At 45.3% G+C, this 26,275-nt stretch overlaps 1 protein-coding gene and 2 long non-coding RNA genes across 3 annotated transcripts in view; 2 read left to right on the forward strand and 1 right to left on the reverse strand.

Annotated features, from left to right (window-relative positions):
• The window catches only part of LOC309325843, a 527,996-nt gene that overhangs the window by 35,770 nt on the left and 465,951 nt on the right, over positions 1–26,275 (reverse strand). The gene's annotated exons all lie outside the window — the stretch shown is intronic.
• On the forward strand, positions 5,430–18,804 carry LOC309325787. The gene is made up of 3 exons (XR_014150005.1): positions 5,430–6,543; positions 15,954–16,037; positions 17,537–18,804. It is a non-coding gene; the product is annotated as an uncharacterized lncRNA (long non-coding RNA).
• RBMS3 (RNA binding motif single stranded interacting protein 3) overlaps positions 22,356–26,275 on the forward strand; it is a 494,072-nt gene continuing 490,152 nt past the window's right edge. The window contains exon 1 of the mRNA XM_081833889.1: positions 22,356–23,366. Within this exon, the coding sequence (XP_081690015.1) occupies positions 23,166–23,366 (201 nt within the window). The 5' untranslated portion in view covers positions 22,356–23,165. The remainder of the gene's footprint in view (positions 23,367–26,275) is intronic.

A 26,275-nucleotide genomic window follows, 5' to 3' on the forward strand; every position in this document is an offset into this window, starting at 1 on the left:
CAGTTGAAGAAGAGACAAAAACTAAATACAGTTACAAATTTAGAGATTGAAGGAAGAAACATTCAGAACCCTGTGGATATTAGAAAGTGCTTCCAGAGATACTTCAAAAAACTATACACTCAAGGGCCGCAAGATGAGGCTGAGATAAAACAATTTCTGAAAAGGAACAGACTACCAAAACTGTCACAAGAAAATAGAGTAATCCTGAACTCTAAAATAACACGACAAGAGATTGAACAAGCCATTCAGAACATGCAATTGGGCAAATCTCCAGGGCCAGATGAGCTCACCTCCAAGTACTATAAGATATTGAAAGACTATTTGATACAACCATTCTTGGAGGTTAGCAACGAAATTTTGGAGGGGAAGAAGGTGCCGGAATTGTGGAAAGAAGCGTTTATCACATTGATACCAAAATCGGAAACTGAAAAGACTCAACTTAAGAACTACCGCCCCATCTCCCTTCTAAATGTGGATTACAAAATATTTGCAGACATTTTAGCAAGTAGATTTAAAAAAGTTTTGAATCAGGTAATTCATAAGGATCAGGCAGGCTTTCTCCCAGGCAGACATTTGTTTGCTAATGCAAGGAACATAATTGATATTTTGGAATTTTTGCAAACAAATATCAATACAAAAGCAGTGTTAATTTTTATAGATGCGGAGAAGGCCTTTGATAATATTTCTTGGAAATTTATGAAGGGAAATCTGGAAGGGATGGGAGTGGGACGGGGTTTTGGAAATGGGATTGACGCAATTTATTCAGAACAAAAGGCTAAACTGATAGTCAACAATGTGATTACAGAAGAGTTCAAAATTGAAAAAGGAACACGACAAGGCTGTCCTATTTCCCCATTGTTATTTATTTCTGTCCTGGAGGTGCTCTTGAACATGATTAGAGGGGACCGGCTGGTGGAAGGTATTCAGGTCGGAGTGAAGCAATATAAACTTAAAGCGTTTGTAGATGACCTAGTTTTGACCTTACAGGAGCCAGAATCTAGTACGAAAAAAGCATTACAATTGATTCAAGAGTTTGGTCGGGTAGCGGGATTTAAGTTAAACAAGCAGAAAACTAAGGTATTGGGGAAAAATTTGACAGTTACAGAGTCAGAACGGTTTCAGAAAGAGACAGAGTTGAATGTGGTTAAAAAAGTAAAATACCTAGGGGTAAATATAACAGCAAAAAATCTGAGTCTATTTAAAGATAATTATGAGAAATGCTGGGCAGAAATTAAGAGAGACTTAGAAAGTTGGACAAGATTGAAACTTTCCTTGTTAGGCCGAATCGCTGCTGTAAAGATGAATGTATTGCCTAAAATGTTTTTTTTATTTCAAACATTACAGATTGTGGACAAAACAGAGTGTTTCCGGAAGTGGCAGAGAGATATTTCCAAATTTGTCTGGCAGGGCAAAAAGCCCAGAATTAAGTTTAAGATATTAACTGACGCGAAAGAAAGAGGGGGCTTTGCCCTGCCAGACTTAAGGCTGTATTATGAATCAGCAGCTTTCTGCTGGTTGAAAGATTGGCTGCTTCTCGAGGACACTGATGTATTAGATTTGGAAGGTTTTGACAATGCGTTTGGCTGGCATGCATATTTATGGTATGACAAGGTTAAGATTAATAAGAATTTCAAGAACCATATTGTCAGAAAAGCAGTGTTTAATGTCTGGACAAAATACAAAGACTTATTGGAAAATAAAACTCCAAGGTGGCTTTCACCATTGGAAGCTAAGGCCCGGAAAAGACTCAGTATGGAGGCCAAATGGCCGAAGTATTGGGAAATATTAGAAAAAGATGGAGATAACTGGAAATTGCAGAGTCAGGAGAAAATGAAAGACAAAGTGCGAGATTGGTTACATTATGCTCAGATTAAAGAAGTTTTTAAACTTGATAAAAAGTTAGGATTCCAGGTGGAAAAATCGAAGTTAGAAACGGAACTGCTAGAGCCTAAGACTAAGGTACTCTCAAGAATGTATAACTTGCTGCTAAAATGGAACACACAAGATGAAATGGTTAAATCGGCTATGATAAAGTGGGCACAGGACATTGGGTATAATATTATGTTTGAGGACTGGGAAAAGTTATGGACTACTGGGCTGAATTTCACTGCATGTAATGCTTTGAAAGAAAATGTAATGAAAATGATATATAGATGGTACATGACCCCAGTCAAACTTGCAAAAATATACCACTTGTCTGATAATAAGTGTTGGAAATGTAAGGAAAATGAAGGAACGTTCTTTCACCTTTGGTGGACTTGCCCCAAAGTGAAGGCTTTCTGGGAAATGATATATAATGAGCTGAAAAAGGTATTTAAGTATACCTTCCTTAAGAAACCAGAGGCCTTCCTTTTGGGTATTGTTGGCCAAGGGGTGTTAAAGAAGGATCGAACATTTTTTATGTATGCAACAACAGCAGCAAGGATACTCGGTGCCAAGCATTGGAAAACTCAAGATATACCCACACTGGAAGAATGGCAGATGCAACTGATAGACTATATGGAATTGGCCGAGATGACGGGCAGAATCCGAGACCTGGGAGAGGAGACGGTGGAAGAAGACTGGAAAAAATTTAAGATTTATTTGCAAAAATATTGTAAATTGTATGAATGTTAAGCAGGATGCTTGATCATAAACAATTTGGCACCATCGGAACAGATGAAGTGAATTATGAAGATAAGTTAAATTTACGAAAAAATCAATTTTTTAAGATAACTATTAGGCTAAGCTTATTGTTTTAATAGAGTGAAATGAATATATCTAAAATTTAAGATATAACATTGGAAAACTAGATTGTAAGGTGGGGACAAGGTGATAAATTTGCTGGATTAATTTTTATAAATTTGGAACACAGGAGCGGGAGATGTGAGGAAGTCCAAAGAGGATAAGAAAATATGTTATAAAATGTGATATTTTTGTATGTTTTGTTTTGTGTGTTGTAACAAAAATAACCTTAATAAATATTATATATATAAAAAAATGAACTGTTGCAATTATCTTAAATTAACTTCATTGAACACAGTTTGCAGAACGACTGACACCACCACAAAAAGCTCACGCTTTTTTGCTTTTTGCAAAATCTACATGCACATTTTAATCTCCCCACCTGCACAGTAAGGGCTACAAACATTTTCCATTAAGAAATACAAAGCCCGCTAGCATCTTCCTTCCCAGGGCAAACAGCAACCCAGGGCAGAAAGTATTTTTGTTGGGACCACGTAGGGAAAGGGTGGTTACCATAAGTTAAGCCCCTCGCTGTATGCTGGCCTGATCACTCTCCCTATTGACTGTAATTTGAAAGGGAGAGAAAAAGGCAAGTTAAATTGCACTTATCTGAATACAGGTTGCCCTCAAATATAGGTTGCATTTACATTTCTTGTAAGCCAATTTTTTTGGTGGGGGGGTTAGACATGCAGCCTATATTTGGGTCAATATAATGTACATTTGACACGCCATCTATTTTGTCCCCAGCATCATGGTGACCTGCTGTGTTTCTCACTCTCTATTTTCTCATTTTATGCCAGTTTTATGTCTTTAAAAATGTATCCAGCAGCCTAGTTAAACTAGGTATTCCCTAACTAACTGTATGCATTACCTCTTTACCATGCACATACCATTTTGCCCAAGGAGAAATAACAATGAGATGTAATGGGGCAAATCTAAAAGGGGAAATAAATTGAACAAATGTTGGAAGAAACTGCCCTGAATGAGCAATACGTTTAATGAAAAATATGTGAAGAGCGTGTTTATGTTCAGATAGGTAATAGAAGGCATATAAGATAAATCACTTGTTGTGGTTCAGCTTGGAGAATAATCTAGCCCCAGATTATGATAGCTTTAAATAAACATCTATATTCTAGATTGAAAAGTAGAGGTAGACTTTTAGAAGACACCTGAAGGCAACCTTAGGGGAGTTTTTAATGTATGATGTTTTATCGTGTTTTTAATATTCTGTTGGGAGCCACGCAGAGTGGCTGGAGAAGAGATGCTGATGCTGATGCTGATGCTGATGCTGATGCTGATGCTGATGCTGATGCTGATGCTGATTTGCATGTATTACTGATATGTTTGGCTCCTACTCATCTTCCAAGGAGCACTGTTTCACTCTCAAAAAATGGGAACTTTAAGATGAGGCATAGTGACTTTTTCCAGGGCAGACCAACAACTCCATGCCTGCACAGGGACTCAAACTGGTATTTTTCTCATCTAGTCCTACTGCATACAGACACCCTTCCCCTCCCCCAAACATAGACTGCTATAAAATGCTCACTCTTCAATCCAGGTATTTGCAGAAGAGGGAACAGTTGGAGATGAAGAGACCAGGATGCTTGTCAGATTCTCAAAGGCATCTGGCTTGCTACTGTAGGAGACAAATATCAGGACTGGACTGGGTGAATGGATGGAACTTTAGCTCTCCTGACAGCAGAGGTTGGGACGCAATGACCCTCCTGATCTTGTTGAACTCCAATACCCATCAGTCCCAGCCAGCACGTCCAACAGGGAAATATAATGGGAGTTGTAGTCCAATAGCACCTGGAAGGCCACAGGCTCCCCATGCTGCCTAATAGATTTATGTATGGACTTTCAGTGTGCAAACTGTATCCATTGTTCCTTGTGTTTATATTGACTGCTGTCCCATAGGATAGATCCCTGTGGGCCTTGCTTTACAGATGACACACTGAGGCTTCTGAGAAGGAGATTGTGCACAACAGCAGATGTTGAACTCATCTGCTCTTGGCCCTTATTGCTTTTCTTCGCCTTTTTTCCTGCACAGATAAGAGCTTCTAATGCTGTCTTAGGTAGTGTATGGTTGCTGTATTCATTAAACTGCTCTTGGCAGAGGCATCTGATGTGGGCAATATGTAGAGCAGATGGTAGACTTGCTGAGGGAATGGATTGCGACTAGTGTATAATCTACTACAGGAAAACGTTTCTGACACTTCCTGCTGAAAATCAAACGGGTGCCATGTTGGCTTTTTGAAGAGAGCGCAGACAGCTGAAGCTCTTTGTACTGGGAGTCGCCATGAGATACCCCGTTATCAGCAAATCATCCCTTAGGCTATCTATCCCTTAGAGCAGGTTCAGATATCATTTGTGAGTACATCATTTGATGCTGGATCACAAAGGGTCCTGGCGTGATGCATGATTACCAGAATCCCTGTCCTTGCTTACTCTCCACACATCCAGCCAATCTGTAATTTGGGAGCAAGGGGTCATGCTTCAGATCCTTTCCCCACACACCCACTGGCTATTGTTTACCAAACTAGATTAGGCTACCACTCCATCCCATAAGCCCCACTGAAGTGGACACCCTTCCTCCCATCTATTCTAAACAAGGGAGGAGTGCAAAGAGCTTCTGTCTGTGAGTGAGCACAGCAGTGGCTGATGTGAGTGCCTTAAAAAACCCCACACACAGCATGCGGGCACCATTTTGTGTCCTGCATATTCTGCTGGTTTAGATGTGACAGTCTTTTTGTGTTATGCCATGCCCCACGGCAGCCATTTTGTGACTGGCTTCATGGCACTTTCTTCAAAATTCAAAACATGCCCACTGGCCAAGAAAAGGTTGCCGATGGCTGTCCTTGTGGATTATGTTCCATGTTTGTTAATGGAACAGAGGTGTTATTCCTATTCCTCCAGTGTAAGCGACGAAAAAGATTAGAATACCCAAGACAGTATGCCATATTTTTATTTTTATTGAACAACTCAGAAGTGAAGGGAGGAAAGTTTTTCAAAACTACTCATCACATATACACCAACTTCATAGTTACTTCAGCATTCTATGAAGTGCTGTTTTTTAAAAGTTACTTCAGCATAAAAATAGTCATTTAATTAGAATATATTTGGTACAAATTAATGCAGGCATCTGAAAAGGAAGGTGCCAAATGTGATTCAACTATTCCTTCAAAAAAGCCCAAGCCTTAAAAAATGCTCGAAGCGTCTTCAGAACATCAGGGCAGTTGAGTATTTTTCAATTAAGTTGCATGAATACCTCTCCATTTTCCTATCCCTGTTTAACTGATAAATCAACTTGCTTATAATTAAGCAGGATTTCTAAAGGTACACTATCCGAAATCCATTTTAATATTGTAAAGAACTCATAGCCTATGTGCATTGTCATTTGGAATAATGAATACGTTGCTATGGTAAACTCTTGCCTTTTGCAAGACATGAGCTTTTGTTCCAGTATTTAATATATAGGATTAAAAAAATGCTTTATACAGGAATCTAAATGCAAAACTGCTGAATACAAAGAGAAGGGAAAGTTCCTACCTACACCTTAAGGCCATTAACAACAGTACAACATGCTCCGGTGATAATTGAAAGGAACTAAAATTCTGCTAAAGATAACTCTCACAGATGCTCACCACATGCAGAATGTACTCAAATATATGCTTCCTCTGTCTCAGCAATTTGTTTTTAGTTTCAACATCTCTCTGTATCAGATGTGGATGGTTTCATTGAGATTGGAGAGCCCTTTATAAAATTTTCAAATGAATGAACTGATGAATGGCAGCCACCAGATTCACAAACTTGCCTTTGGTAAGACCTAGTAGACTGAAAATCTGTTCCATGAGTAAGGGTAATTTTGTTGTATCTGTAGCAACTTTCCTTTTGTGTATCCTGTATTCTGAAAAAATCAACACAACTTGTTATATTTTAAAAAATAAATCTCAGTATCAGATGTGGGGAAACTTTGGCCCTCCAGATGTTACTGAGCTTCAACATCCACCATCCCAGGCTATTGCCATGCTTTTATGCCACCTAAGTGATAGTTTAATATCTGTAAGTACTGAAGTTACCCTAATGTTTCAGTTCTACAAATGAAATACCTTCTAAATACTGTAATTCGTATTCAGACTCATTAAGATCATCCTATGTTCTAGCCTGTGGATGGTTTTCAACTGCTGTTTTGAATTATTGGTTTTATTGCAACATGATGCAACATTTGATGGTTGCTTTTATGTAAGCTACCTTTTCTGAAGGCTTTGCCCTAAAAAGCAGCGTAGAAATCATTGCATTCTGCAAGGGGGCTAAGAGTTGGCTCAAAAGGCGAGGGGGGGATAAACTTGTGGGTTTCATCCCTTCGTTGCCCCACAATGACCAGCACTGATTTAACTGTCTTGCCTTATACAGTGGTACCTTGGGTTAAGAACTTAATTTGTTCTGGAGGTCCGTTCTTAACCTGAAACTGTTCTTAACCTGAGGTACCACTTTAGCTAATGGGGCTTCCCACTGCTGCCGCGCCACCACCATGCAATTTCTGTTCTCATCCTGAAGCAAAGTTCTTAACCCGAGGTACTATTTCTGGGTTAGCGGAGTCTGTAACCTGAAGCGTCTGTAACCCGAGGTACCACTGTATATGGATAGGGCTGGCCTTGAGTTATTCTGCTAAACACAATACAAATGCTAAAAGCCTTAGATCACACCCCTTTAAAAAACAACAACAAGCAGAGGCTTCACAGATGTACTATTCAAAAAACAAAACAAAACAAATTTGAACATGAATTAAATCCGCTGGTGTCATTCACATCAAAAGAAATCCGAAGTCTTTGCCCCCTGTGGTGGTCTTTCCCCCTGTCCCTGGTAGAGTTGGGATGTTCTGCAGGATATTTCTGTCAGGTTAGCATTCTGAAAATGTAGACAAAGGCATTCCTCAAAGGCAAATCTCGGAAGGCCTGTATGTAAAAGCTCAAGCATGACGGTATCCTCTGGGCTGCTGGATGTTTTGCGGACTTGCTAGAAAGCCCCTCAGAGGAGCCGAGATCGATGGATGGGGAAACGACTCGATGTACATCTGTGTCATCTGCTTTGAAATGTATAGTACAGAGGGAATTATCGATAAGGCCGACTTGTGCTTGAGGAAGCAGCCTTGCACATCCCAGACAGCAAGAGCTGGGAGTGCCAGCTGACAGATATGGCGGTGTTGACGGAGGCCCCAAGGAGTTTGAATCAACATGAGGAAGTCTTTGATTTAAACTGTTTGAGGGTCGTAAAAGGTCAAAGCGATTCAAATGCCCATTGTGGCTTCTACACCCTGCGACACAATGCAAACTCCGAAGAAGGTTTTGTAGTCTTTATGTTTAGACAGCCCCATCGAATACAACCAACGTAACAGAAGAATACCTGCCGGTTGTACAGTTTGGTTTTATTTTAATCTGGTTTTGAATTTGCTACGCAGTTCTTTCATGGTGTTAATGGAGAAGCGCCTGGGTTTAACGTAAGGTTACCAGATGTCCCCGTTTCCCGGGGACAGTCCCTGGATTTACAAATCAGTCCCCATACAAAATCAGTTGACGTTCAAAAGTGTCCCCAGATTCATTGAAAAAAATCTGGTAACCTTAGTTTAACGCCTGCCTCCCCCCTCCTGCCCCCAGAAGGCCCACATGTGATAAAAGGGCAGTACAGAAATCAAAATGAACGAACAAATATAACCGGAAAAGCAGAGCATTTTGTTTGTAGCCAGATCAAGGGCTGCTTTGTAGATGGTATTTCTCTCTCGCGGATACAAAATGCTTCCCTCTATCAGCCATGTAGAGTCAGCTCTCAGAAGCTGCCCTTGCTGCCAACGATGCACCAGAGACTTGGTTTTACTGTCTATCAAAACTGTCAATCTTGGCATAGAGACTCAGGCACCAACCGGGAGGCTGAAAAATGTCTCTGTGTCATTTGAGACCCCTTCCCAGACTGGCCAGTATTTTGATGCCTCTCTCTTCTGCCACATACAGTGGTACCTTGGGTTACATACGATTCAGGTTACAGACTCTGCTAACCCAGAGATAGTACCTTGGGTTAAGAACTTTGCTTCAGGATGAGAACAGAAATCGTGCTCCAGCGGCACAGCAGCAGCAGCAGCAGCAGCAGCGGGAGGCCCCATTAGCTAAAGTAGTGCTTCAGGTTAAGAACAGTTTCAAGTTAAGAACAGCCTCCGGAACGAATTATGTACTTAATCCGAGGTACCACTGTACCTGGCAAGATGTGAGGAAGGCCTTCCGTTCTAAAGACCAAGGAAAGGTTGTATGTACTTTACAGTGCAATTCCCCCACCCCTCCACCAATAAAATAAAATAAAATCCCAAGTTTTAAAATTATTCAAACTGAGCAATTTTAAGTAAGGTTTAACCCCCCTCCCATGTTCTCACTGTTATGCACCATAACATTTGGGATTGTTAATTACAGAGAGTTTGTGTAGCACTGAAGTCCGAATGTAACCTTTTATTTTTTTTGTTTTTTTTAAACAAAGATTGTAAGCCTGCGGGTACGGAGTATCTGGTCTTGGTTTTATGTAAATCGCTCTGGGAGTCTTTTTGGCTGAAGAGCGGGGTACAAATGCTATAAATAAATAAAACAAATAAACCCAGAAATCTATTTCAGTAATCTCTCTGGAGCCTGAGTGTCAGGGAACTGCCATCGGAGAGACAGGTAGTGGACAGGCTACAGGAGAATAGGAGAGAATCTGCGGTAGAAGAGGGAACCAGCAGGGGGAGTGCAGGAGTCACAGCGGAGGGGAGGCTCTGGGATGCTTCCAGTGAGAGTAGTGGAGAGGTAACGGGACCCCCGTTGGGAACGCCCACCCTTCGCCGGAAACTGTCACGCAGAGAGTCTCGAAAGCGCATGTCTGTCAAAGAGCTTTTATGTTGGCGTAAATTCCGTAGACGCCCACTGTCAGATTCTACCAGCGACTGACGGAGTCATGCTTTGGGGGCTCCGTTAGTGCATCGGTTTGGATGACCAGCCAAACCCCAGAGGGATCAAGCTTTTACGCACAAGCAGCACACTATCCCACCACAGCAATCTGACAGTCTTTGAAAGCAGCTTGTGCAAGCAGAAGGCATCATGAGCGAACCATCCGGAACCGGAGGAGCAGGAGCGGGAGCTGGCGCAGATCCAAGCCTGGAACAAAGGTACAGGGCGTTGGAGGTCCAGCTGGCACTGCAAACGGCGAGGCTCGAGGAGAGGAGGGCTCAAGATGCAGATAAGGGGAAGACCACCCCACTTGCCAGACGGGTGCCTGGACTGGTGCAGAAATTTGGGGGGGATCCCCGGAACTATCAAGCCTTTAGGACAGAGATGCAATATGCACTCAATCTACTGTTTGATGACTTCCCCGACGAGAACTCTAGAGTGGCGTACGTGATTGGCCATCTAGAGGGAGGGGCGAGGGACTGGGTTCGGCCCCTGATGGCAGCCAATAATGAAATCTTAAAGGACACAATGAAGTTTTTCCGCGCCATGGACTTGATGTTTTCCAGCGAGATCGAGCAGGGAGTGGTGCGCAGGCAGTTAATGGCGTGTAAACAGGGGAGCCGATCTGTACGTGAGTACTGGACTGAGTTCACCATGCTGATTCATAGACTTGGGTGGGACCTTGCTAGTGAACCTATTCAAATGCTGTTTGAAGAAGGTCTCTCTCCGGCAGTGAAAGATGAACTTTCCCGGGCGCCTAGGGCGGAGTCTATGGATCAGCTGACTAAATCAGCGCTGTCCATTGGGGCACGCCAGGAAGCTAGAGCTATGGAAAAGCGGGAAGGAAAGGGGGAACGTTGGAAGGACTTCCGCATTCCAGAGATTCCGGAGCAGCCTTTCCCGCCAGCAGAGCCGATGGAACTTGGAACAGCGCGCGCGCGCGCAGTTTCAAACACCAGTGAAGGGCGGAAGAAGGAGGGAAAGAGCGGCAAGAGATGCTATCTCTGCCAACAGCCAGGTCACTTTGCCAGAGTCTGTCCGCAAAGGAAGGAATGGCAAGGGATGGCGGGAACTGTTGGGGGGAAGGAGGAAGAAGAAATCACGGAGCCAGTAAAAGCCAACGCCTGGTTGCCAACATCAGGGCACAGCAGCCAGGCCAGGGAGTAATGAATGTGCCCACGCCGGAACCTCCAAGACCAGCGCTTGTGATAGAGGTGTTGCTGGAACTGGCAAACGGACACCCACTGAAGATAAAGGCGCTATTGGATTCAGGTAGCTCATGTAATTTCATGAGCAAAGAGTTTGCAGCTGCACACCAAATACAGACTATCCCATTGAGTAAGCCTTTGCAGGTTACCACGATTGATGGGAGGGAGCTGTTGGGAGGAGAAGTGAGCCAACAGACTGTACCAATGATAATGAGGGTGGCACGACACACCGAACTGATAGCGTTTAACGTAGCCACCTTGGGAGGAGCTCCTATTATCTTGGGTATGAGCTGGCTGGCGCTACACGATCCGCTAGTAGGCTGGCATCAGAGAGTGGTTTCCTTTGGATCAGCACATTGCCTAGAACACTGCAAGGAGGGAGAGGCTCAGGCAGGCGCCAGGGGCACTCTAGCAGGGATGGAAGTGATGGACAAAGGGAGGGTGCCACCACAATACGCTGACTTGCTTGACGTATTCAGCGAAAAAGAAGCAGATAAACTGCCCCGCACAGACCCTTTGATTGTCAAATTACCTTACTCCCAGGAGCACAATTGCCAGTGGGCAAGCTGTATGCAATGTCAGACAGTGAGATGCAGGAGTTAAGGGAGTTCATTGACAAGAATCTCAAGCGAGGTTTCATCAGAGAGTCACGAGCGGTGGGGGGCAGCCCAGTGTTCTTTGTGGACAAAAAAAACACAGGCAAGCCCAGGCTTGTATGTGATTTCAGGGCCCTAAATGCAGTGTCAGAACCAGTGACTTTCCCTATGCCCAGAATTGATGACATTCTAACACGGGTGAGAAAAGGGAAAATTTTTACCAAGCTGGACCTTAGGGGGGCATATAACTTGATACGTGTGAGAAAGGGGGATGAGTGGAAGACCACTATGTTCACCCCCTTGGGGGCCTTTGAGTACACCGTTATGCCTTTCGGATTACAAGGGGGCTCCGCCTGTTTTCAATCATTCATGAATCACGTCCTGGGGCCACTGCTCTACAAGAACTGCGTAGCGTTCTTAGATGACGTTCTGGTGTACTCAGACAATGAGGAGCAGCATGTGCGAGATGTAAGAGAGGTACTGAGCAAGCTGCGAGAAAACCGGCTGTGGGTGAAACTGGAGAAGTGTCAGTTTCATACCAAGGAGGTGGAATTCCTGGGGTACCGGTTGTCTGACAAGGGATTGGCCATGGATCCCAGCAAGGTTCAAGCGGTACTGGAATGGAAAACACCAAAGACCAAGAAGGACGTGCAAAGGTTCCTGGGCTTCGGAAACTTCTATAGGAAGTTCATCAAAAACTTTGCCCATTTAACAGCGCCCATCACGGATTGTCTTAGTAGCAAAAAGAAATTTGTTTGGACGGGAGAAGCGCAACAAGCGTTCGAACGCTTAAAGCAGGCGTTTGCGTCGGAAGAGCAACTCTTGCACGTGGATCTACAACAACCAATGAGAGTGGAGACTGACGCGTCAGACCGAGCGGTGGGGGCCGTTCTTCTCCAGCCGGGAAAAGATACGTCTGAATGGAGACCGTGTGCATTCTTCTCGCGGAAGTTGAACAAATCAGAGAGGAACTACACAGTGTACGACCGAGAACTGCTCGCCATTCATGAAGCATTCCGGAAATGGCGGCACTTGCTGATTGGGGCGCAGCACAAGGTTCAAGTTCGAACTGACCACAAAAATCTGGAATACTGGAGAACAGCCCGAGTGCTGAACCAGAGACAAGTGAGATGGGCCCAGGAGTTCTCCAAATTCCACTTTGAGATTCGTTACGTGCCCGGCTCCGAGAACGTGAGGGCGGACGCTCTTTCCAGGAAACCTGAGTACTTAGAGGGGGAGGGAGCGCCTGAGGCAAGGCATGTAATCCCTGAAGACCGCTGGGTGTGTGGGGCGGCATTGGTGGGGCAGAGGGAACTGATAGAGGGTACGGAGAACGATGAATACGCCCAAGAGAAACTCAGAGAGCTCCGGAGGACAGAGGAGAACACAGGGGGGTTCGAAGAAAAGAACGGGGCGTTGTATTACAAAGGGGCACTGTACATACCCGACGGGGAACTGAGGGGCAGAGTACTCAAGCAGTTGCATGACAGCCCCACAGCGGGACATTTTGGACAGCACAAAACCATGTGGTTGGTTACCAGGGAGTTTTGGTGGCCCAAGGTGAGGGAGGACGTACGGGAATATGTCAGGGGTTGCGACAGGTGCCAGCGAGCGAAAGGAGAGAGGGTGGCGCCAGCGGGGCTATTACAACCCTTACCCACGCCCGAAAGGCCATGGGAGGCAGTATCCATAGATTTTATGACGGACCTGCCAAAATCCAAAGGCAAAACAGCTGTCATGGTGGTGGTAGATCAATTAACCAAGATGTGTCATTTTATAGCTTGTTCACATGCAGTCACAGCGGAGGAAACCGCCAAGTTGTTTGTAGAACATATTTTCAAGTTGCATGGCGCCCCCTTGAGGGTGGTCAGCGACAGAGGGAAACAATTTACTTCCAGGTTCTGGAGGAAACTTATGAGCTTACTGCACGTAGAACTCAATTTCTCAACTGCCCGGCACCCAGAAACCAATGGGCAAGCGGAAAGGGCAAATGGGGTTTTACAACAATACCTGAGGTGTTATGTAAAAGACAGAGAAAATGATTGGGTGGATAAGTTACCTCTAGCAGAATTTGCCTACAACAACGCGGAGAACGTGTCCACAGGGATGAGTCCCTTCCTGGCAAATTATGGGTGTCACCCCCGGGCATTCCCAGGAGAGGGAGGGGAGAGGTGGAGCGTGCCGGCGGCGGAATATTTTTTTGAAGAGATGGAGGCGATCCACCGTCAGCTTCAACTTAACTTAGAGAAAGCCAAGGAAGAATATAAGAAGCAAGCAGACAGAAATAGGAGGGAAGGTGAAACTATAAGGGTGGGGGACCGGGTGTGGTTGTCCACCCAAGGGCTACCGTTCAAGGGCGGGAGTAAGAAATTGAGGCCCAAAAGATTGGGACCCTTTGAGGTCATACAGCAGGTCAACCCAGTGGCATTCAAACTCAGGCTGCCCAGTCACATGAAATTACACCCAGTATTTCACAGGTCATTACTGTCGCCGTACCGAGAGGGACGCGAGTGGGGGGAGCGTGAGAGAGAGGCCACCCAAACGCCCGTGATAGAAGAGAGAGAGCGCGACATGAACGTGGCAGGAATCATTGATTCCAGGTGGAAGGGGAATCAGGTGGAATATCTGGTAGAATGGGAGGGGGAAGCAGAGTCGGAAAACACTTGGGTACCAGCAGAGGTAGTCAATGACGAGGTTTTAATAGAAACATTTCATCAGCGTTTCCCAAGAAAACCGCAACCCGTGGCTCGATTTAGAAGGGAACACTTTGGGACCACCGATGAGGAAGGAGAGTTTGAAGGGTTCCCAGAGTCAGGGGTGGGTGAAGAAGCCGACTCCGACGAAGAAGAGGAAGACGGGGAGAGAGACGGTACGCCGTGGCTGGAAGTGTTAGAATCCTCGGACGACGAGGAGAGTTCCTTCAGGGGCTTTCCGCCCTCACCGCCAGTGGGAGAGGAGGCGGGAGGGGGTGAAGGGGGCCCTGGGGGGGAGGTGGATGTCAGGGAACTGCCATCGGAGAGACAGGTAGTGGACAGGCTACAGGAGAATAGGAGAGAATCTGCGGTAGAAGAGGGAACCAGCAGGGGGAGTGCAGGAGTCACAGCGGAGGGGAGGCTCTGGGATGCTTCCAGTGAGAGTAGTGGAGAGGTAACGGGACCCCCGTTGGGAACGCCCACCCTTCGCCGGAAACTGTCACGCAGAGAGTCTCGAAAGCGCATGTCTGTCAAAGAGCTTTTATGTTGGCGTAAATTCCGTAGACGCCCACTGTCAGATTCTACCAGCGACTGACGGAGTCATGCTTTGGGGGCTCCGTTAGTGCATCGGTTTGGATGACCAGCCAAACCCCAGAGGGATCAAGCTTTTACGCACAAGCAGCACACTATCCCACCACACTGAGATTCAGCAGACATTTACAAAATAGCATTTAGTTGCATAGTTGAAGCCATTACAAAACATTGCCCACATAGATTCAGGCATGTCCTCAAAGCACTGAGAACTAGAAATTTGCTTTTAAAAACCCAGCCAGTTTTCCAAATGTTGACTTCTGCTAGCAGTACCACAATTCTGAATTTTTATTTTGGCATTCCTGTGTAATTGCACAGTCCATCACAGCCTCACAGGTAAGGGCCCAATTTGTGTGATGTTCCTTAACCCTCTTCCTTTTGGAAGGAATTTGGCTTTTGCACAAAGCTAGGGATGGGCGAATCCAGGGCTTTTCCCCCCAGCTGGAACTCACATGGGGCGGGTCTACACTCATGATTTATAACGTCAATAAGGGACGCGGGTGGCGCTGTGGGTTAAACCACAGAACCTAGGGCTTGCCGATCAGAAGGTCAGCAGTTCGAATCCCCGTGACGGGGTGAGCTCCTAGCAGTTCGAAAGCATGTCAAAGTGCAAGTAGATAAATAGGTACCGCTCCGGTGGGAAGGTAAACGGTGTTTCCGTGCGCTGCTCTGGTTTTGCCAGAAGCGGTTAGTCATGCTGGCCACATGACCCGGAAGCTGTACGCCGGCTCCCTTGGCCAATAAAGCGAGATGAGCGCCACAACCCCAGAGTTGGCCACGACTGGACCTAATGGTCAGGAGTCCCTTTACCTTTATAATGTCTTATTAAAATGTGACATCAGAGGGCACTGCAGAGCAGCGAGCCGCCAGCAAAGGGAAAATGTATGTTAAAGGTTATAGAACGTTATATCTAATATCATCCTAATGACTTTTAAAATGGCACCATTGCCATTCTAAGATAACCAGGTGAGTTCTGGCACCTCTTTTTCTAGAAAATAGCAGTGGGCAAATCTCTCAATTCCGTTTTCGCCGAATTTCTCATTTTCCCACTCTTAAGCTCAGTTCACGTCAGTTTGCAAAAAAAAAAAAAAAAAAAAAAATTCTCATGAAAATTCATAAGCATTTTAGTGCAAATTTCTCCTAATAATATACATGTGTTTGTATGGAACTTTTCCCTAGCGTACACCAGCTAGATTTTGCCAAATTTCCAGATGTGGATTTTGCATCGTGTGAAAGATCAAACAAAAGCACGGAAATTAACAGGTAAAGAAATGTCAGGAATAAATTGCTATCTGAATTCAGCAGCAGACTTACAAAGATCTCTCTTGAAATGGAATGCCTATATGCTCTTTCACCCACACATGTTGTTCCAATAAAAGGCAGCTGTTGTCTCATTCTCTTGGACCAAGACAGGGAGAAGTCTTCCAAGTTGATTCTCTTAGGTCATGGACTTGCACAGTTCTGTTCAGCTGACGCCGGACTATTGAGCTGAATTGGCTTGTGCTCCCATTTTTTCCACTTCTCCGTTCATGTGACAAGCCAGTCGTTGTTGTCCACAACAGTTTTCTCTTTGGAAATGGCACAGCCAAGGGTTCCATCCAATTGCCTGCCATGTTTGAGCTGCAAAGGCAGCCAATGTTTTACAAGCTGATAAAAGACTATGAGTCTCACATTTCGGCTCTACGCCCACTTCTGAAAGGTTGGATTGCAAAGTGTGATGGAATATTTATGTAAAGTATAGGAAAAGAAAAAAAAAAAAAGAAAACAGGCTCTAAGCTGTAGTGCTGAAAAATAGCTCCTCCAAATTTATCACCACAAATACTGAGGATAGTACTCATGGAACACTAAATGTTTTCTGCTTGACATTTCACATTGTGTGTTAAGAACCAGTGTGGTATGACTGGCTAAGACATAGGAAACTCTGGCTAACACCCTCAGTGACCCATGCAGTTCACTGGGCGGCAATGGGTGAATTGCTAGGTTCCTGGGAGTTGGAGTCCAACAGCATTAGCAGGGGTTGAAGTTAGCCATGCCTGCTATAAGTCAAGGTTTTTGCTAAAGAAATGTACAGTAAGCATTAGACCAGGGGTCAGCAAACTTTTTCAGCAGGGGGCCGGTCCACTGTCCCTCAGACCTTGTGGGGGGCTGGACTATATTTTGGAAAGAAGAAGAAGAAGAAGAAATTCCTATGCCCCACAAATAACCCAGAGATGCATTTTAAATAAAAGCCCACATTATACTCATGTAAAAACACCAGGCAGGCCTCACAAATAACCCAGAGATGCATTTTAAATAAAAAGGTAAAAGGTAAAGGGACCCCTGACTGTTAAGTCCAGTCATGAACGACTCTGGGGTTGCGGCACTCATCTCGCTTTACTGGCCGAGGGAGCCAGCGTTTGTCCACAGACAGTTTTTCCAGGTCACGTGGCCAGCATGACTAAGCCGCTTCTGGCGAACCAGAGCAGTGCACAGAAACGCCGTTTACCTTCCATAAAAGGACACATTCTACTCATGTAAAAACACGCTGATTCCCGGACCGTCCACGGCTGGATTGAGAAGGCGACTGGGCCGGATCCAGCCCCCGGGCATTAGTTTTTCTACCCATTAGGTGATGCAGACCAGAAGTCTTTTCCAAATTAGCATTAGATATCATTATCCTCTGAAATATAAACACGGGGGGGGGGGGGCTAGAATCTGACTGTGTGTGGACCACCCAGATTTTTCAGAAGATCCTTGTTGACATTTGGGGTTAAATGTTTCAGGATCAATTGAGGACTCCTCCTTCCTTGTGGGTACACGCTTTTGGAATGGGCTTGCCTTGGCACTCTGCCAAACCCCGACTCCAGTAAGTTCAGGCACATACGGTAAGATCTTTATATTTATTTTAGCCCTTTTCCTGGTTTTCGTTTTAGCCTCAGGGGCTGGAGAATTTGGGTCTGATTTTATTTTCTAACAACAAGAAGACACCAATTCTTCATTGTCCCCCCCCCCCCCATTACAGAGAGACTTGGGTGTAATTTATCATTTTATTAACTTTGTAAACAAGTGGCTAGCAACTATGGCAAAAGTTGCTGTGTAAATCAATAAAGCAACAAAGAAGACAACACTTTTAATTAGCTTTAAAATGGTATTAGTTGCACAATCTGTCACCCAGCTAATGTTTGGGAGGCTGCACATATTAGCATAATTTAGGTCCAGGGTGGCAGAACCGGGTGCACCCAACAACGAATATTTACAGTAAGACATTAAACAACTCCTCTGATGCAAGTCTACAGAAGAAATTGTGAACAGACCAAAAGCTGTTAAGCGGCTAGCAAATTCATCTTCTACATAGAATTGCAGAGCTGAAAGGGACCCTAAGGAGCATCTAGTCTTGTGGTCTCGTTGTGAACCACCCTGAGACCTGTGGGTATAGGGCAGTGCATAAGTTGAATAAATAATAATAATAATAGTCCAACCTCCTCCAATGCAGAAATATGCAGCTGTCCCATATGGGGATCAAACCTGCAACCTTGACATTATCATGCTTGTATGAAAAAAAAGAGGATTCTTTGGATAGTTGTATCAACAACTTAACAACAACGATTTAAATGGGGATATAGAAAAAAAATATTGTTGTTCAGCGCATAACAGCAGTGTCACAAATGATCTTTAAAAAGATCACCTAAAAAAAAAGTTTAAACATTATGTATGTGTTGAATCGGGACACGGGTGGTGCTGTGGGTTAAACCACAGAGCCTAGGACTTGCCGATCAGGTCGGCGGTTCGAATCCCCGCTACAGGGTGAGCTCCCGTTGCTCGGTCCCTGCTCCTGCCAACCTAGCAGTTCGAAAGCACGTCGAAGTGCAAGTAGATAAATAGGTACCGCTCCAGTGGGAAGGTAAACGGCGTTTCCGTGTGCTGCTCTGGTTCGCCAGAACCGGCTTAGTCATGCTGGCCACATGCCCCGGAAGCTGTACGCCAACTCCCTCGGCTAATAAAGCGAGATGAGCACCGCAACCCCAGTGTCGGTCACAACTGGACCTAATGATCAGGGGTCCCTTTACCTTTATGTGTTGAATCAGCCTTGTAAATATTAAGAAACCCACAAAAGTTACCAGCCAGAAAAACATTACTGACCTACTAGAGGCTAACACAGAAGGTATAGCTCTATCACTTCTGCAACAGCCCCCTGTATTTGTATTCTGGGTCCAGAGGAGGGACGGAGTGCTCCACCTCTCCAATGCCTGCCTGCATGTGACTCATTGTAGTCGGTGTCTTGTGCTTAAGTACAAAGCTGATGGAACATACACACACTTAGGAAGACATTCAATATTTTGCTGAAGCAGAATGAGGAAGCCTTGAAGTACAGGCATTTTAACTACCTGACAATGATTTACAGATGGTATCTAAGTCCGAGTAGACTTGCAAAGATGTATAAGACTGAATCAGATAAGTGTCGGAGATGCAATGAGACTGGGGGTACATTCTGTCATAGGTGGTGGACCTGTAAAAGGGTAAAAGAGTATTGGGAAATAATCCATAATGAATTGAAAAAATGTTTAAAAGTACTTTTCCCAAAAAAACCAAACAAACCCCAAGTCCTTTTTGTTGGGGATAATTCAGATGGAAATTCTCAAGTGTCAAAAAAGGTTATTTATGTATGCCACTACTGCGGCTTGAGTTTTGTTAGCCCAAAAATGGAAATTGAGCAAAATCCCAACTAAAGAAGAACGGCAACTTAAACTTTTGGAATATGCGCAGCTTATAAGAGAACAAGAAGAACATACGTTTAAAGAAGATTGGAAAATGTTTACTGAATATATGGAGGGAAACTGTGTTTATTTGAAAACGTGGACAGCATTAAGATAAATTCAACAGTGTAAATAAGTTCTGATGGCTGCAATAATGGAATACTGAATGGTATAGTTTCTGCAAAATATGCAGGGATTTATGATATGTAAAATGAACCATGGAAAGAGAAGAAAGGAAGTCACTGATATTTTTAAGGTTGTTTAAATGAATATTCTAAAATGTAAAACAGAAAATTTAATCAAAATTATAGGGGGGAAAGTAGAAGTACAGGCATTTTGATGGGCTCTTAGAAGGTGAATGGTTTCTCTTTTAAATGCAGCTTGCCTTTTTGAGGGGGGTGGGTGGGTTATGATGGATCTTTGGTAGAGGAGGGGGGCACTGCTAATGTTTCGTCCCTGGCTGTCTTCCTTTCTATTTCAGTTGCAAGATCTGCCAGTGTAGATGCAAGTTAACAAACCATTTTAGCCATTCTGGATCTAGAGGCTAAGTTCCATAGGGCTCCATGTCATGCTACACAAAGAGCATTTTCTCAGAATATCCTTGGGTCAGGGCATCAGCTGATGCAAGCAGGGTTGAGTGCGAGTTTCCATGAACCGGGAAAATATTCTACAGCTACATGGAATGAGACATTTACTCCTTAGAACCATGCATACTGTGGACTTTTTTAAAAAAATGTATGCTAAAATTTGTCGTGTATGTTTCCAGGTAACATCCAAAGCAGCAATGGCAGCTCTTTAAGGCAAAGCTAGCTTATATTTGGAAATTTATATTTAGAAACGCAGCCTAGTCACCTGATAAAAGAGTCCTGATTTAAGAATGATCAGATCAAAGCTTGGCGTTCATTCAAGAGAGAACACTTTTACACTATTTATTGGCTCGTTGGGAACATCATACACATGGGTACTTTTCAACTCGTTCTTCACTATAAAATTCGCAAAATAGAAGGATGTGAGTGACAGATTCTACCTTATTAGACATACAGGGGCAGAGACGCACATGCATTGGTGCCCGCGCACACTGCGAAGTTCCCTTGTGTAATTTTTTTTTTTGATGTTGTTGTTGATTTCCTTTTGTTTGACCTTGTGGTGTTCTGTGTCGCTGGCTTTTGCCGTAATAAGACTTTGATTTGATTTGGTACTTTTCAAGTTGCTGAAAAACCCAGAGGCCAAATCTCCATTGGAGCACCCTGCTTAGTTCCTATCCAAGCATCCTGCGTCAATGTCATCCCTCCTCAACTGGACTGTAAAATTTGTCCACGGTGATGTGTTGTCAGAGTTAATGTGTTGTCGAATTGCAGAGTTGGAAGGGACCTTGAGCGTCATCAAGTCCAACCCCTGCAATGCAAAAATATGCAGCTGTCCCATATGGGGATTGAACCTGCAACTTTGGCATTATCAGCACCAATGAAGCTATCCACGCTGTGGTATCGATGATGGTTTGTTCCAGGCGCAACTGCCCATCCAAATTAAAAACAATTACTGTTCTCCCTCCCCACTCTTTTCTAACATAGGTAAAAAGCTAAAGATAAAGGAGCCCTGGACGATTAAGTCCAGTCAAAGGCGATTATTTGGTGCGGCACTCATTTTGTTTTTCAGGCTGAGGGAGCTGGCATTTGTCCACCGACAGCTTTCTGGGTCATGTGGGCAAAATGACTAAACCGCTTCTGGCGCAATGGGACACCATGACGGAAGTCAGAGCGCACGGAAACGCTGTTTACCTTCCAGCCGCAGTGGTGCCTATTTATCTGCTTGCGCCAGTGTGCTTTCGAACTGCTAGGTTGGCAGGAGCTGGGACAGAGCAACAGGAGCTCACTCCATCGTGGGGATTTGAACCGCCGACCTTCTGATCAGTAAGCCCAAGAGGCTCAGCGGTTTAGACCACAGCATCACCGACATCCCATTTTACCTTTTCGGGTGGCGCTGTGGGTTAAACCACAGAGCCTAGGACTTGCCGATCAGAAGGTTGGCGGTTTGAATCCCTAGGATGGGGTGAGCTCCTGTTGCTCGGTCCCTGCTCCTGCCCACCTAGCAGTTCGAAAGCACGTCAAAGTGCAAGTAGATAAATAGGTACCACTCTGGCAGGAAGGTAAATGGTGTTTCCGTGCGCTGCTCTGGTTTGCCAGAAGTGGCTTAGTCATGCTGGCCACATGACCCGGAAGCTGTACGCTGGCTCTCTCGGCCAATAAAGCAAGATGAGCGCCGCAACCCCAGAGTCGGCCACAACTGGACCTAATGGTCAGGGGTCCCATTACCTTTACCATACAAGCTTCTTTCACTGGTTTTTTTTGGGGGGATACACTTGTAAAACAGAAGGTTTTAAAGTGTAGGTATGAGACCACCTTGGAGCAACTCTCTGGGGACAGAGTCCCAGGAGGAGGAGGAGAGGCCCTCTGCACATGCCCAGAGGTGCCCATCCTGATGACTCCACATTTTCACAGCTGGCATCCCAAAGAAGCCCCTGAGCTTGGGCTCGCCCTTCCTTTCAGAAACAGCAACTATTAATCTGAAGAATCAATCAGCAGAGTTCGTCAAGCCGCGCGTGCGCGGGGAGGGAGGCGTCTCTCTCTTTCACCCCCGCGCGCGCTCCCCCCTCCTCCTCCTCCACGCCCGCCCTTTACTCCAGTTCCTCATGCGCTGCGCTGGCCGTCTGGAGAGGGAGCTCCAGTTGCGCCTATATGTATAGATACACGGAGAAAGGAGCGCGCGCGCGGGCACAGCGCGGAGATTAGCATCAAGGAGACTTGGAAGAGGTGGGGGGGGAGGGAGCGAGCGAGCGGGGGGGGGGGGCCGCTGTCTCCTTCATAAACCAGCCTCTTCCCCACCACTCGGGGCTGAAACCAGCGGCTCCCTTTACGCGCGCCTGCCTGGGGTCCTTGTGGCTACAGGGCGGGGCGCGCGCGGGGCGTTTGCGCGCGAGAGAGGCGTTTTAACTTTTCCTCGACATTCTCCTCAGGATACCCCCGAGTTCCCCTTTTCCCAAGCCCCTCGGCGGCTTCTCTCCTTCCCTCACGCCGCCTCGAACTTCTCCATTCAGAGCCTCCCCTAACCGCCCCTCCAAAAAGAGAGAGAAACAGAAAGGAGAAGCGTCGGAGGAGGAGGAGGAAGGGGTAAATTCAGAGAAACCCATGCAAAAGGCTTGCCCGGGCCTGGAAGCCCCGGCTGGCGGTAGTAGCACCACCACCAAGTCTCTAATCCTCGCCGAGGGAAGAGGAGGACGGTGGGAGTTGGGTCTGGCAGGGGACCGCGCGCGCTTCGCGGGCGTTTTCGCTGCTAAGGGGCGGCTGGAGGCCACCGTACCCGCCGCCGGCAAGACAGCGAGGCGCACACGTTGGCTGCAAAAGTCTGGAGGATCTCAAGTGTGTGTTTGTGCATGAGGTCGCAGGCGCCGGATCGGTGCAGGAGAGGAACCATGTGAGTGTGCTCCTCGGCTTCCTATTCTTCAAGCCAAATAAATGCACGCGCAATAACCCGGGAAGGGGAATCAAATCCTGAGAGAGAGAGAGAGAGAGAGAGATTTGGAGAGGGAGAGAGACGCCGGGGTGGCGGAAAGTCTCTTTCTCCTTGGCTGCTTTTGTTTGCAAATCCGGCGGCTTGGAAGATGGAGATGGATGTTCGGGGAGTTTCTCCGTGCCCGGAGCCCATCCCCCACGCCGCGCAGGGGTCTGGAGGCTGTCAGCAGCGGCAGCAGCAGCAGCAGGATGGGCAGGCAGGGGAAAGCGCCGGTGACAGCGCGCAGCAGCAGCAGCAGCAGCAGCAGCAGCCGGAGAAGAGGCATAGCGGCGAGAAGGAAGACAAAAAGGTAGGTTCCCCCACCAACTCCGCGTCCTTCCCCCTTTGCCGAGGCGGAAATCGCCGAGCGCGCGCAGGAGGGGTAGGGATGGGGAAAGCCGCCTTTAAGAAACTGGGAGGGTCGAGCGGGTGGGGGAGAGCAATATGGATATAGGAAGCAAATGATCGTGGATGGGGGAGGAAGGGTAAAAAAAAAAAAAAAAAGAGCCCTACGTCTCTCCGTGCAGAAATGGTGCCTTGGATTTTAAGCCTAAATGTATGCGTTGTTATGCATTTTTAAAAAACTTATGTTTTAGAAGTGCTCTTGTCATTCCCCACCCGGTTTGATTCTTTTCCTTTCTTTCCTTCCAAATCGAAAACAAGGAGTTATTCGGCGCAGACAATGTGGTTTAAGGGCAAGGCAAGATTAAGAAGTCTGAAAGAGCCACTTGTTAAGGGTGGGACCCTTCTCTGTAAAGGATGGTGGTTCTTTTTCAGCAGCGTTTTTCTGGGTCCAGTGTCGAGGGCGCGGTGAGGGGCGGGGCGCTTTACGAACTGCAACGACAACGAAGGAAAAACTGCTGGCTCAAAAGTTTGCTTTAACAGCATATCCCTTGCTAAAGTGTCTCCTCTGGCATATAGGGAACACGGGCCTAGAATGTGCTGAATAGATATCAAAGGGAGAGGAGGAAAGCCTGCACGGTTTTGGGTTTTTTTGCTACTACATCCTTGCTGTGTCATTGTAGATGGGCTGCTTCATCCTGTACCAAGAGCAAGAATCCTTTGGCAAACTGAAAGAAATGGGTCAGCCTTGCCTTCCTTGGTGGTGCTGATAGATCTTCTGCTTTGCGAATTCTCTGAAGCAGGCTTCCAAAGAGAGAGGAGCATGTCCCTGCTAAAGATAATGCTAGCGAAACACATTGATCAGTCCTCCTGTCTGTAGGCATGCCTGCCTTGCCAATAATGTTTCCCAGCATGGGTTTCATAAATGGAAGGACTGGTGTGCTTGCAGCAGAGATGCTCACAATGGCCTAAGCTTGCCTACAATGGTGAATGTGGACTATTGATCGAGTGAAAACATTTGCATGCTGCAAAAGTTGACTAACGTTCCATTGGAGTTCTATCTGCCTATCCACTGTGGACGACTGCGGCGTTAGTAGTAGGTTGTTTCCTTCTTAAATATGAATGGCTGCGCTATCTTGGAACTGGTATGTTTTCATGGTGTAGTTTTCACATTCATGGGAGAGTTCTGATGCTTGTATTAAAAGATGTATAAGGAAAGAGCCACTCAGCCAACCAATGGAGAAACAGATAGCAGCCACAAAAACTTATACATGGGTCAAAGGAAAGAGAATCCAGTTACTTCAATAAAGTAGTGTTTATGAAGCAAGAGATCCTCTATTGCTTAATAAATTTCAGTTGCACCTGGAATTAGATCTTTTCTGATCTGTGTCAACTGAGTGCCTCCACCTTGCTGTGCTATATAATTAAACATTATGCGCCAACTATATAGGACATTAATTTTTATTGTCAACAGAAAAGGATACTCATTCTACTGAATTCTCTCTCACACACACACTAGAGGCTGTTGGTTGACAACACTACATTTAATTCTCGTGCCTCTATTTGTATTGGTTACTTTCTAACATTGCTGCTGCTATTATTATTACTATTATTAGGATCTCTTTCCTCCCCACGCTCAGAAAACCTGGAATGCCAATTTTGCATTCTTCCTTTTAAGCTTCCTAAGGTGTCCTGTGTTCTAGTAAGTGCTAGTAATTTTTTGACTGTTCAGGCCTACAGAACCATTCCAGCTTGTGCATATTCCTCAAATATTAGCTTGCACGCATTAATTAAATATACAGCGAGAGCTACTACTGAAATGTATGGCGGCTGTGCCAAACAACGCCTTCAGCATTTCAAAAGCATGCCATCAGCAGAAATCAGTGATCAGTAGTTACTTCTAGATGTACTGTGCACTCTGCCTAATGTTTTACTAGCAGCCGGTAGCAGGAAGTCAAATAATGTGTGCCTGCAGGTTAAAAGACGACACTGATGATGCTTGGCGAGATTCATAGCTAATTAAAACATACGTAATTGAGCCTTCCGCTGAGATGGGTTTTCTGTTGTGTTTGTGAGCAAATTCTTGACACAGTTAACAGCACAGCTTTCCCTCTGGTGTTGCCTTTCAAATAACATGATGACAGCATTCCTCTTGGTGCCCAGTATCAAAGCTGAACTTACCTTATTTATTGCCTAAAGAACTCTGTTTCTGGGACTGGGGGTGGGGAGAAGGGAACTACTAATCAGTTATGGGTTTACAGTGTTTTCACCAGTGCTAAACTGTTCCAGGTCTTCTTTAAGAATACCACTGATTGTCAGCAACTAAATCACTTCTGTTTTATTTATTTCAAAATATTAAACAGACCATTTTCCAAATTGATACACCATGTACATGTATGGGCATACACACACAGTCTCTCTTCACTGTATTGAAACGCTGCATACTTAGTTGTTCTATAGCACTCTTAGTGTGAAATCTGTGCGATGCTCACTTCAGTCGTGCTCAAAGCTATCTTGTGAAGTGAGTCAGTAAGGCTGCAATATTACAGATACTTTCCTAGAGTAAACCCCTGTGAAAACAGCATTTGTAGGAATGTGCTGCAATACTGCCTTTGCATAAGACGAGGCTAACTTCTGCTTAAGCCAGGCTTTAAATCCAGGTGTAAGGAGCAAGGTAACATTCTGCAAAATCATGTTTTTGAATTCTTATCCTCATGTAAAAAGCAAAGCAAAGCTTGAGTGCAGAAAACCAGTATATTGGAGAGAGACAGAACTATGTCTCCCTGGAGAGCTGGCTTTCTACAGGAAAGTATTCCATATTTTCCCTCTTTGCAGCGAGTGAATGTTGGTTTTCCAAGCAGGGTGGTTGTGGTGGTA

The sequence above is a fragment of the Podarcis erhardii genome, assembly GCF_964252035.2.
Source record: "Podarcis erhardii genome assembly, chromosome: 12".
Classification (NCBI taxonomy): Eukaryota; Metazoa; Chordata; class Lepidosauria; order Squamata; family Lacertidae; genus Podarcis; species Podarcis erhardii.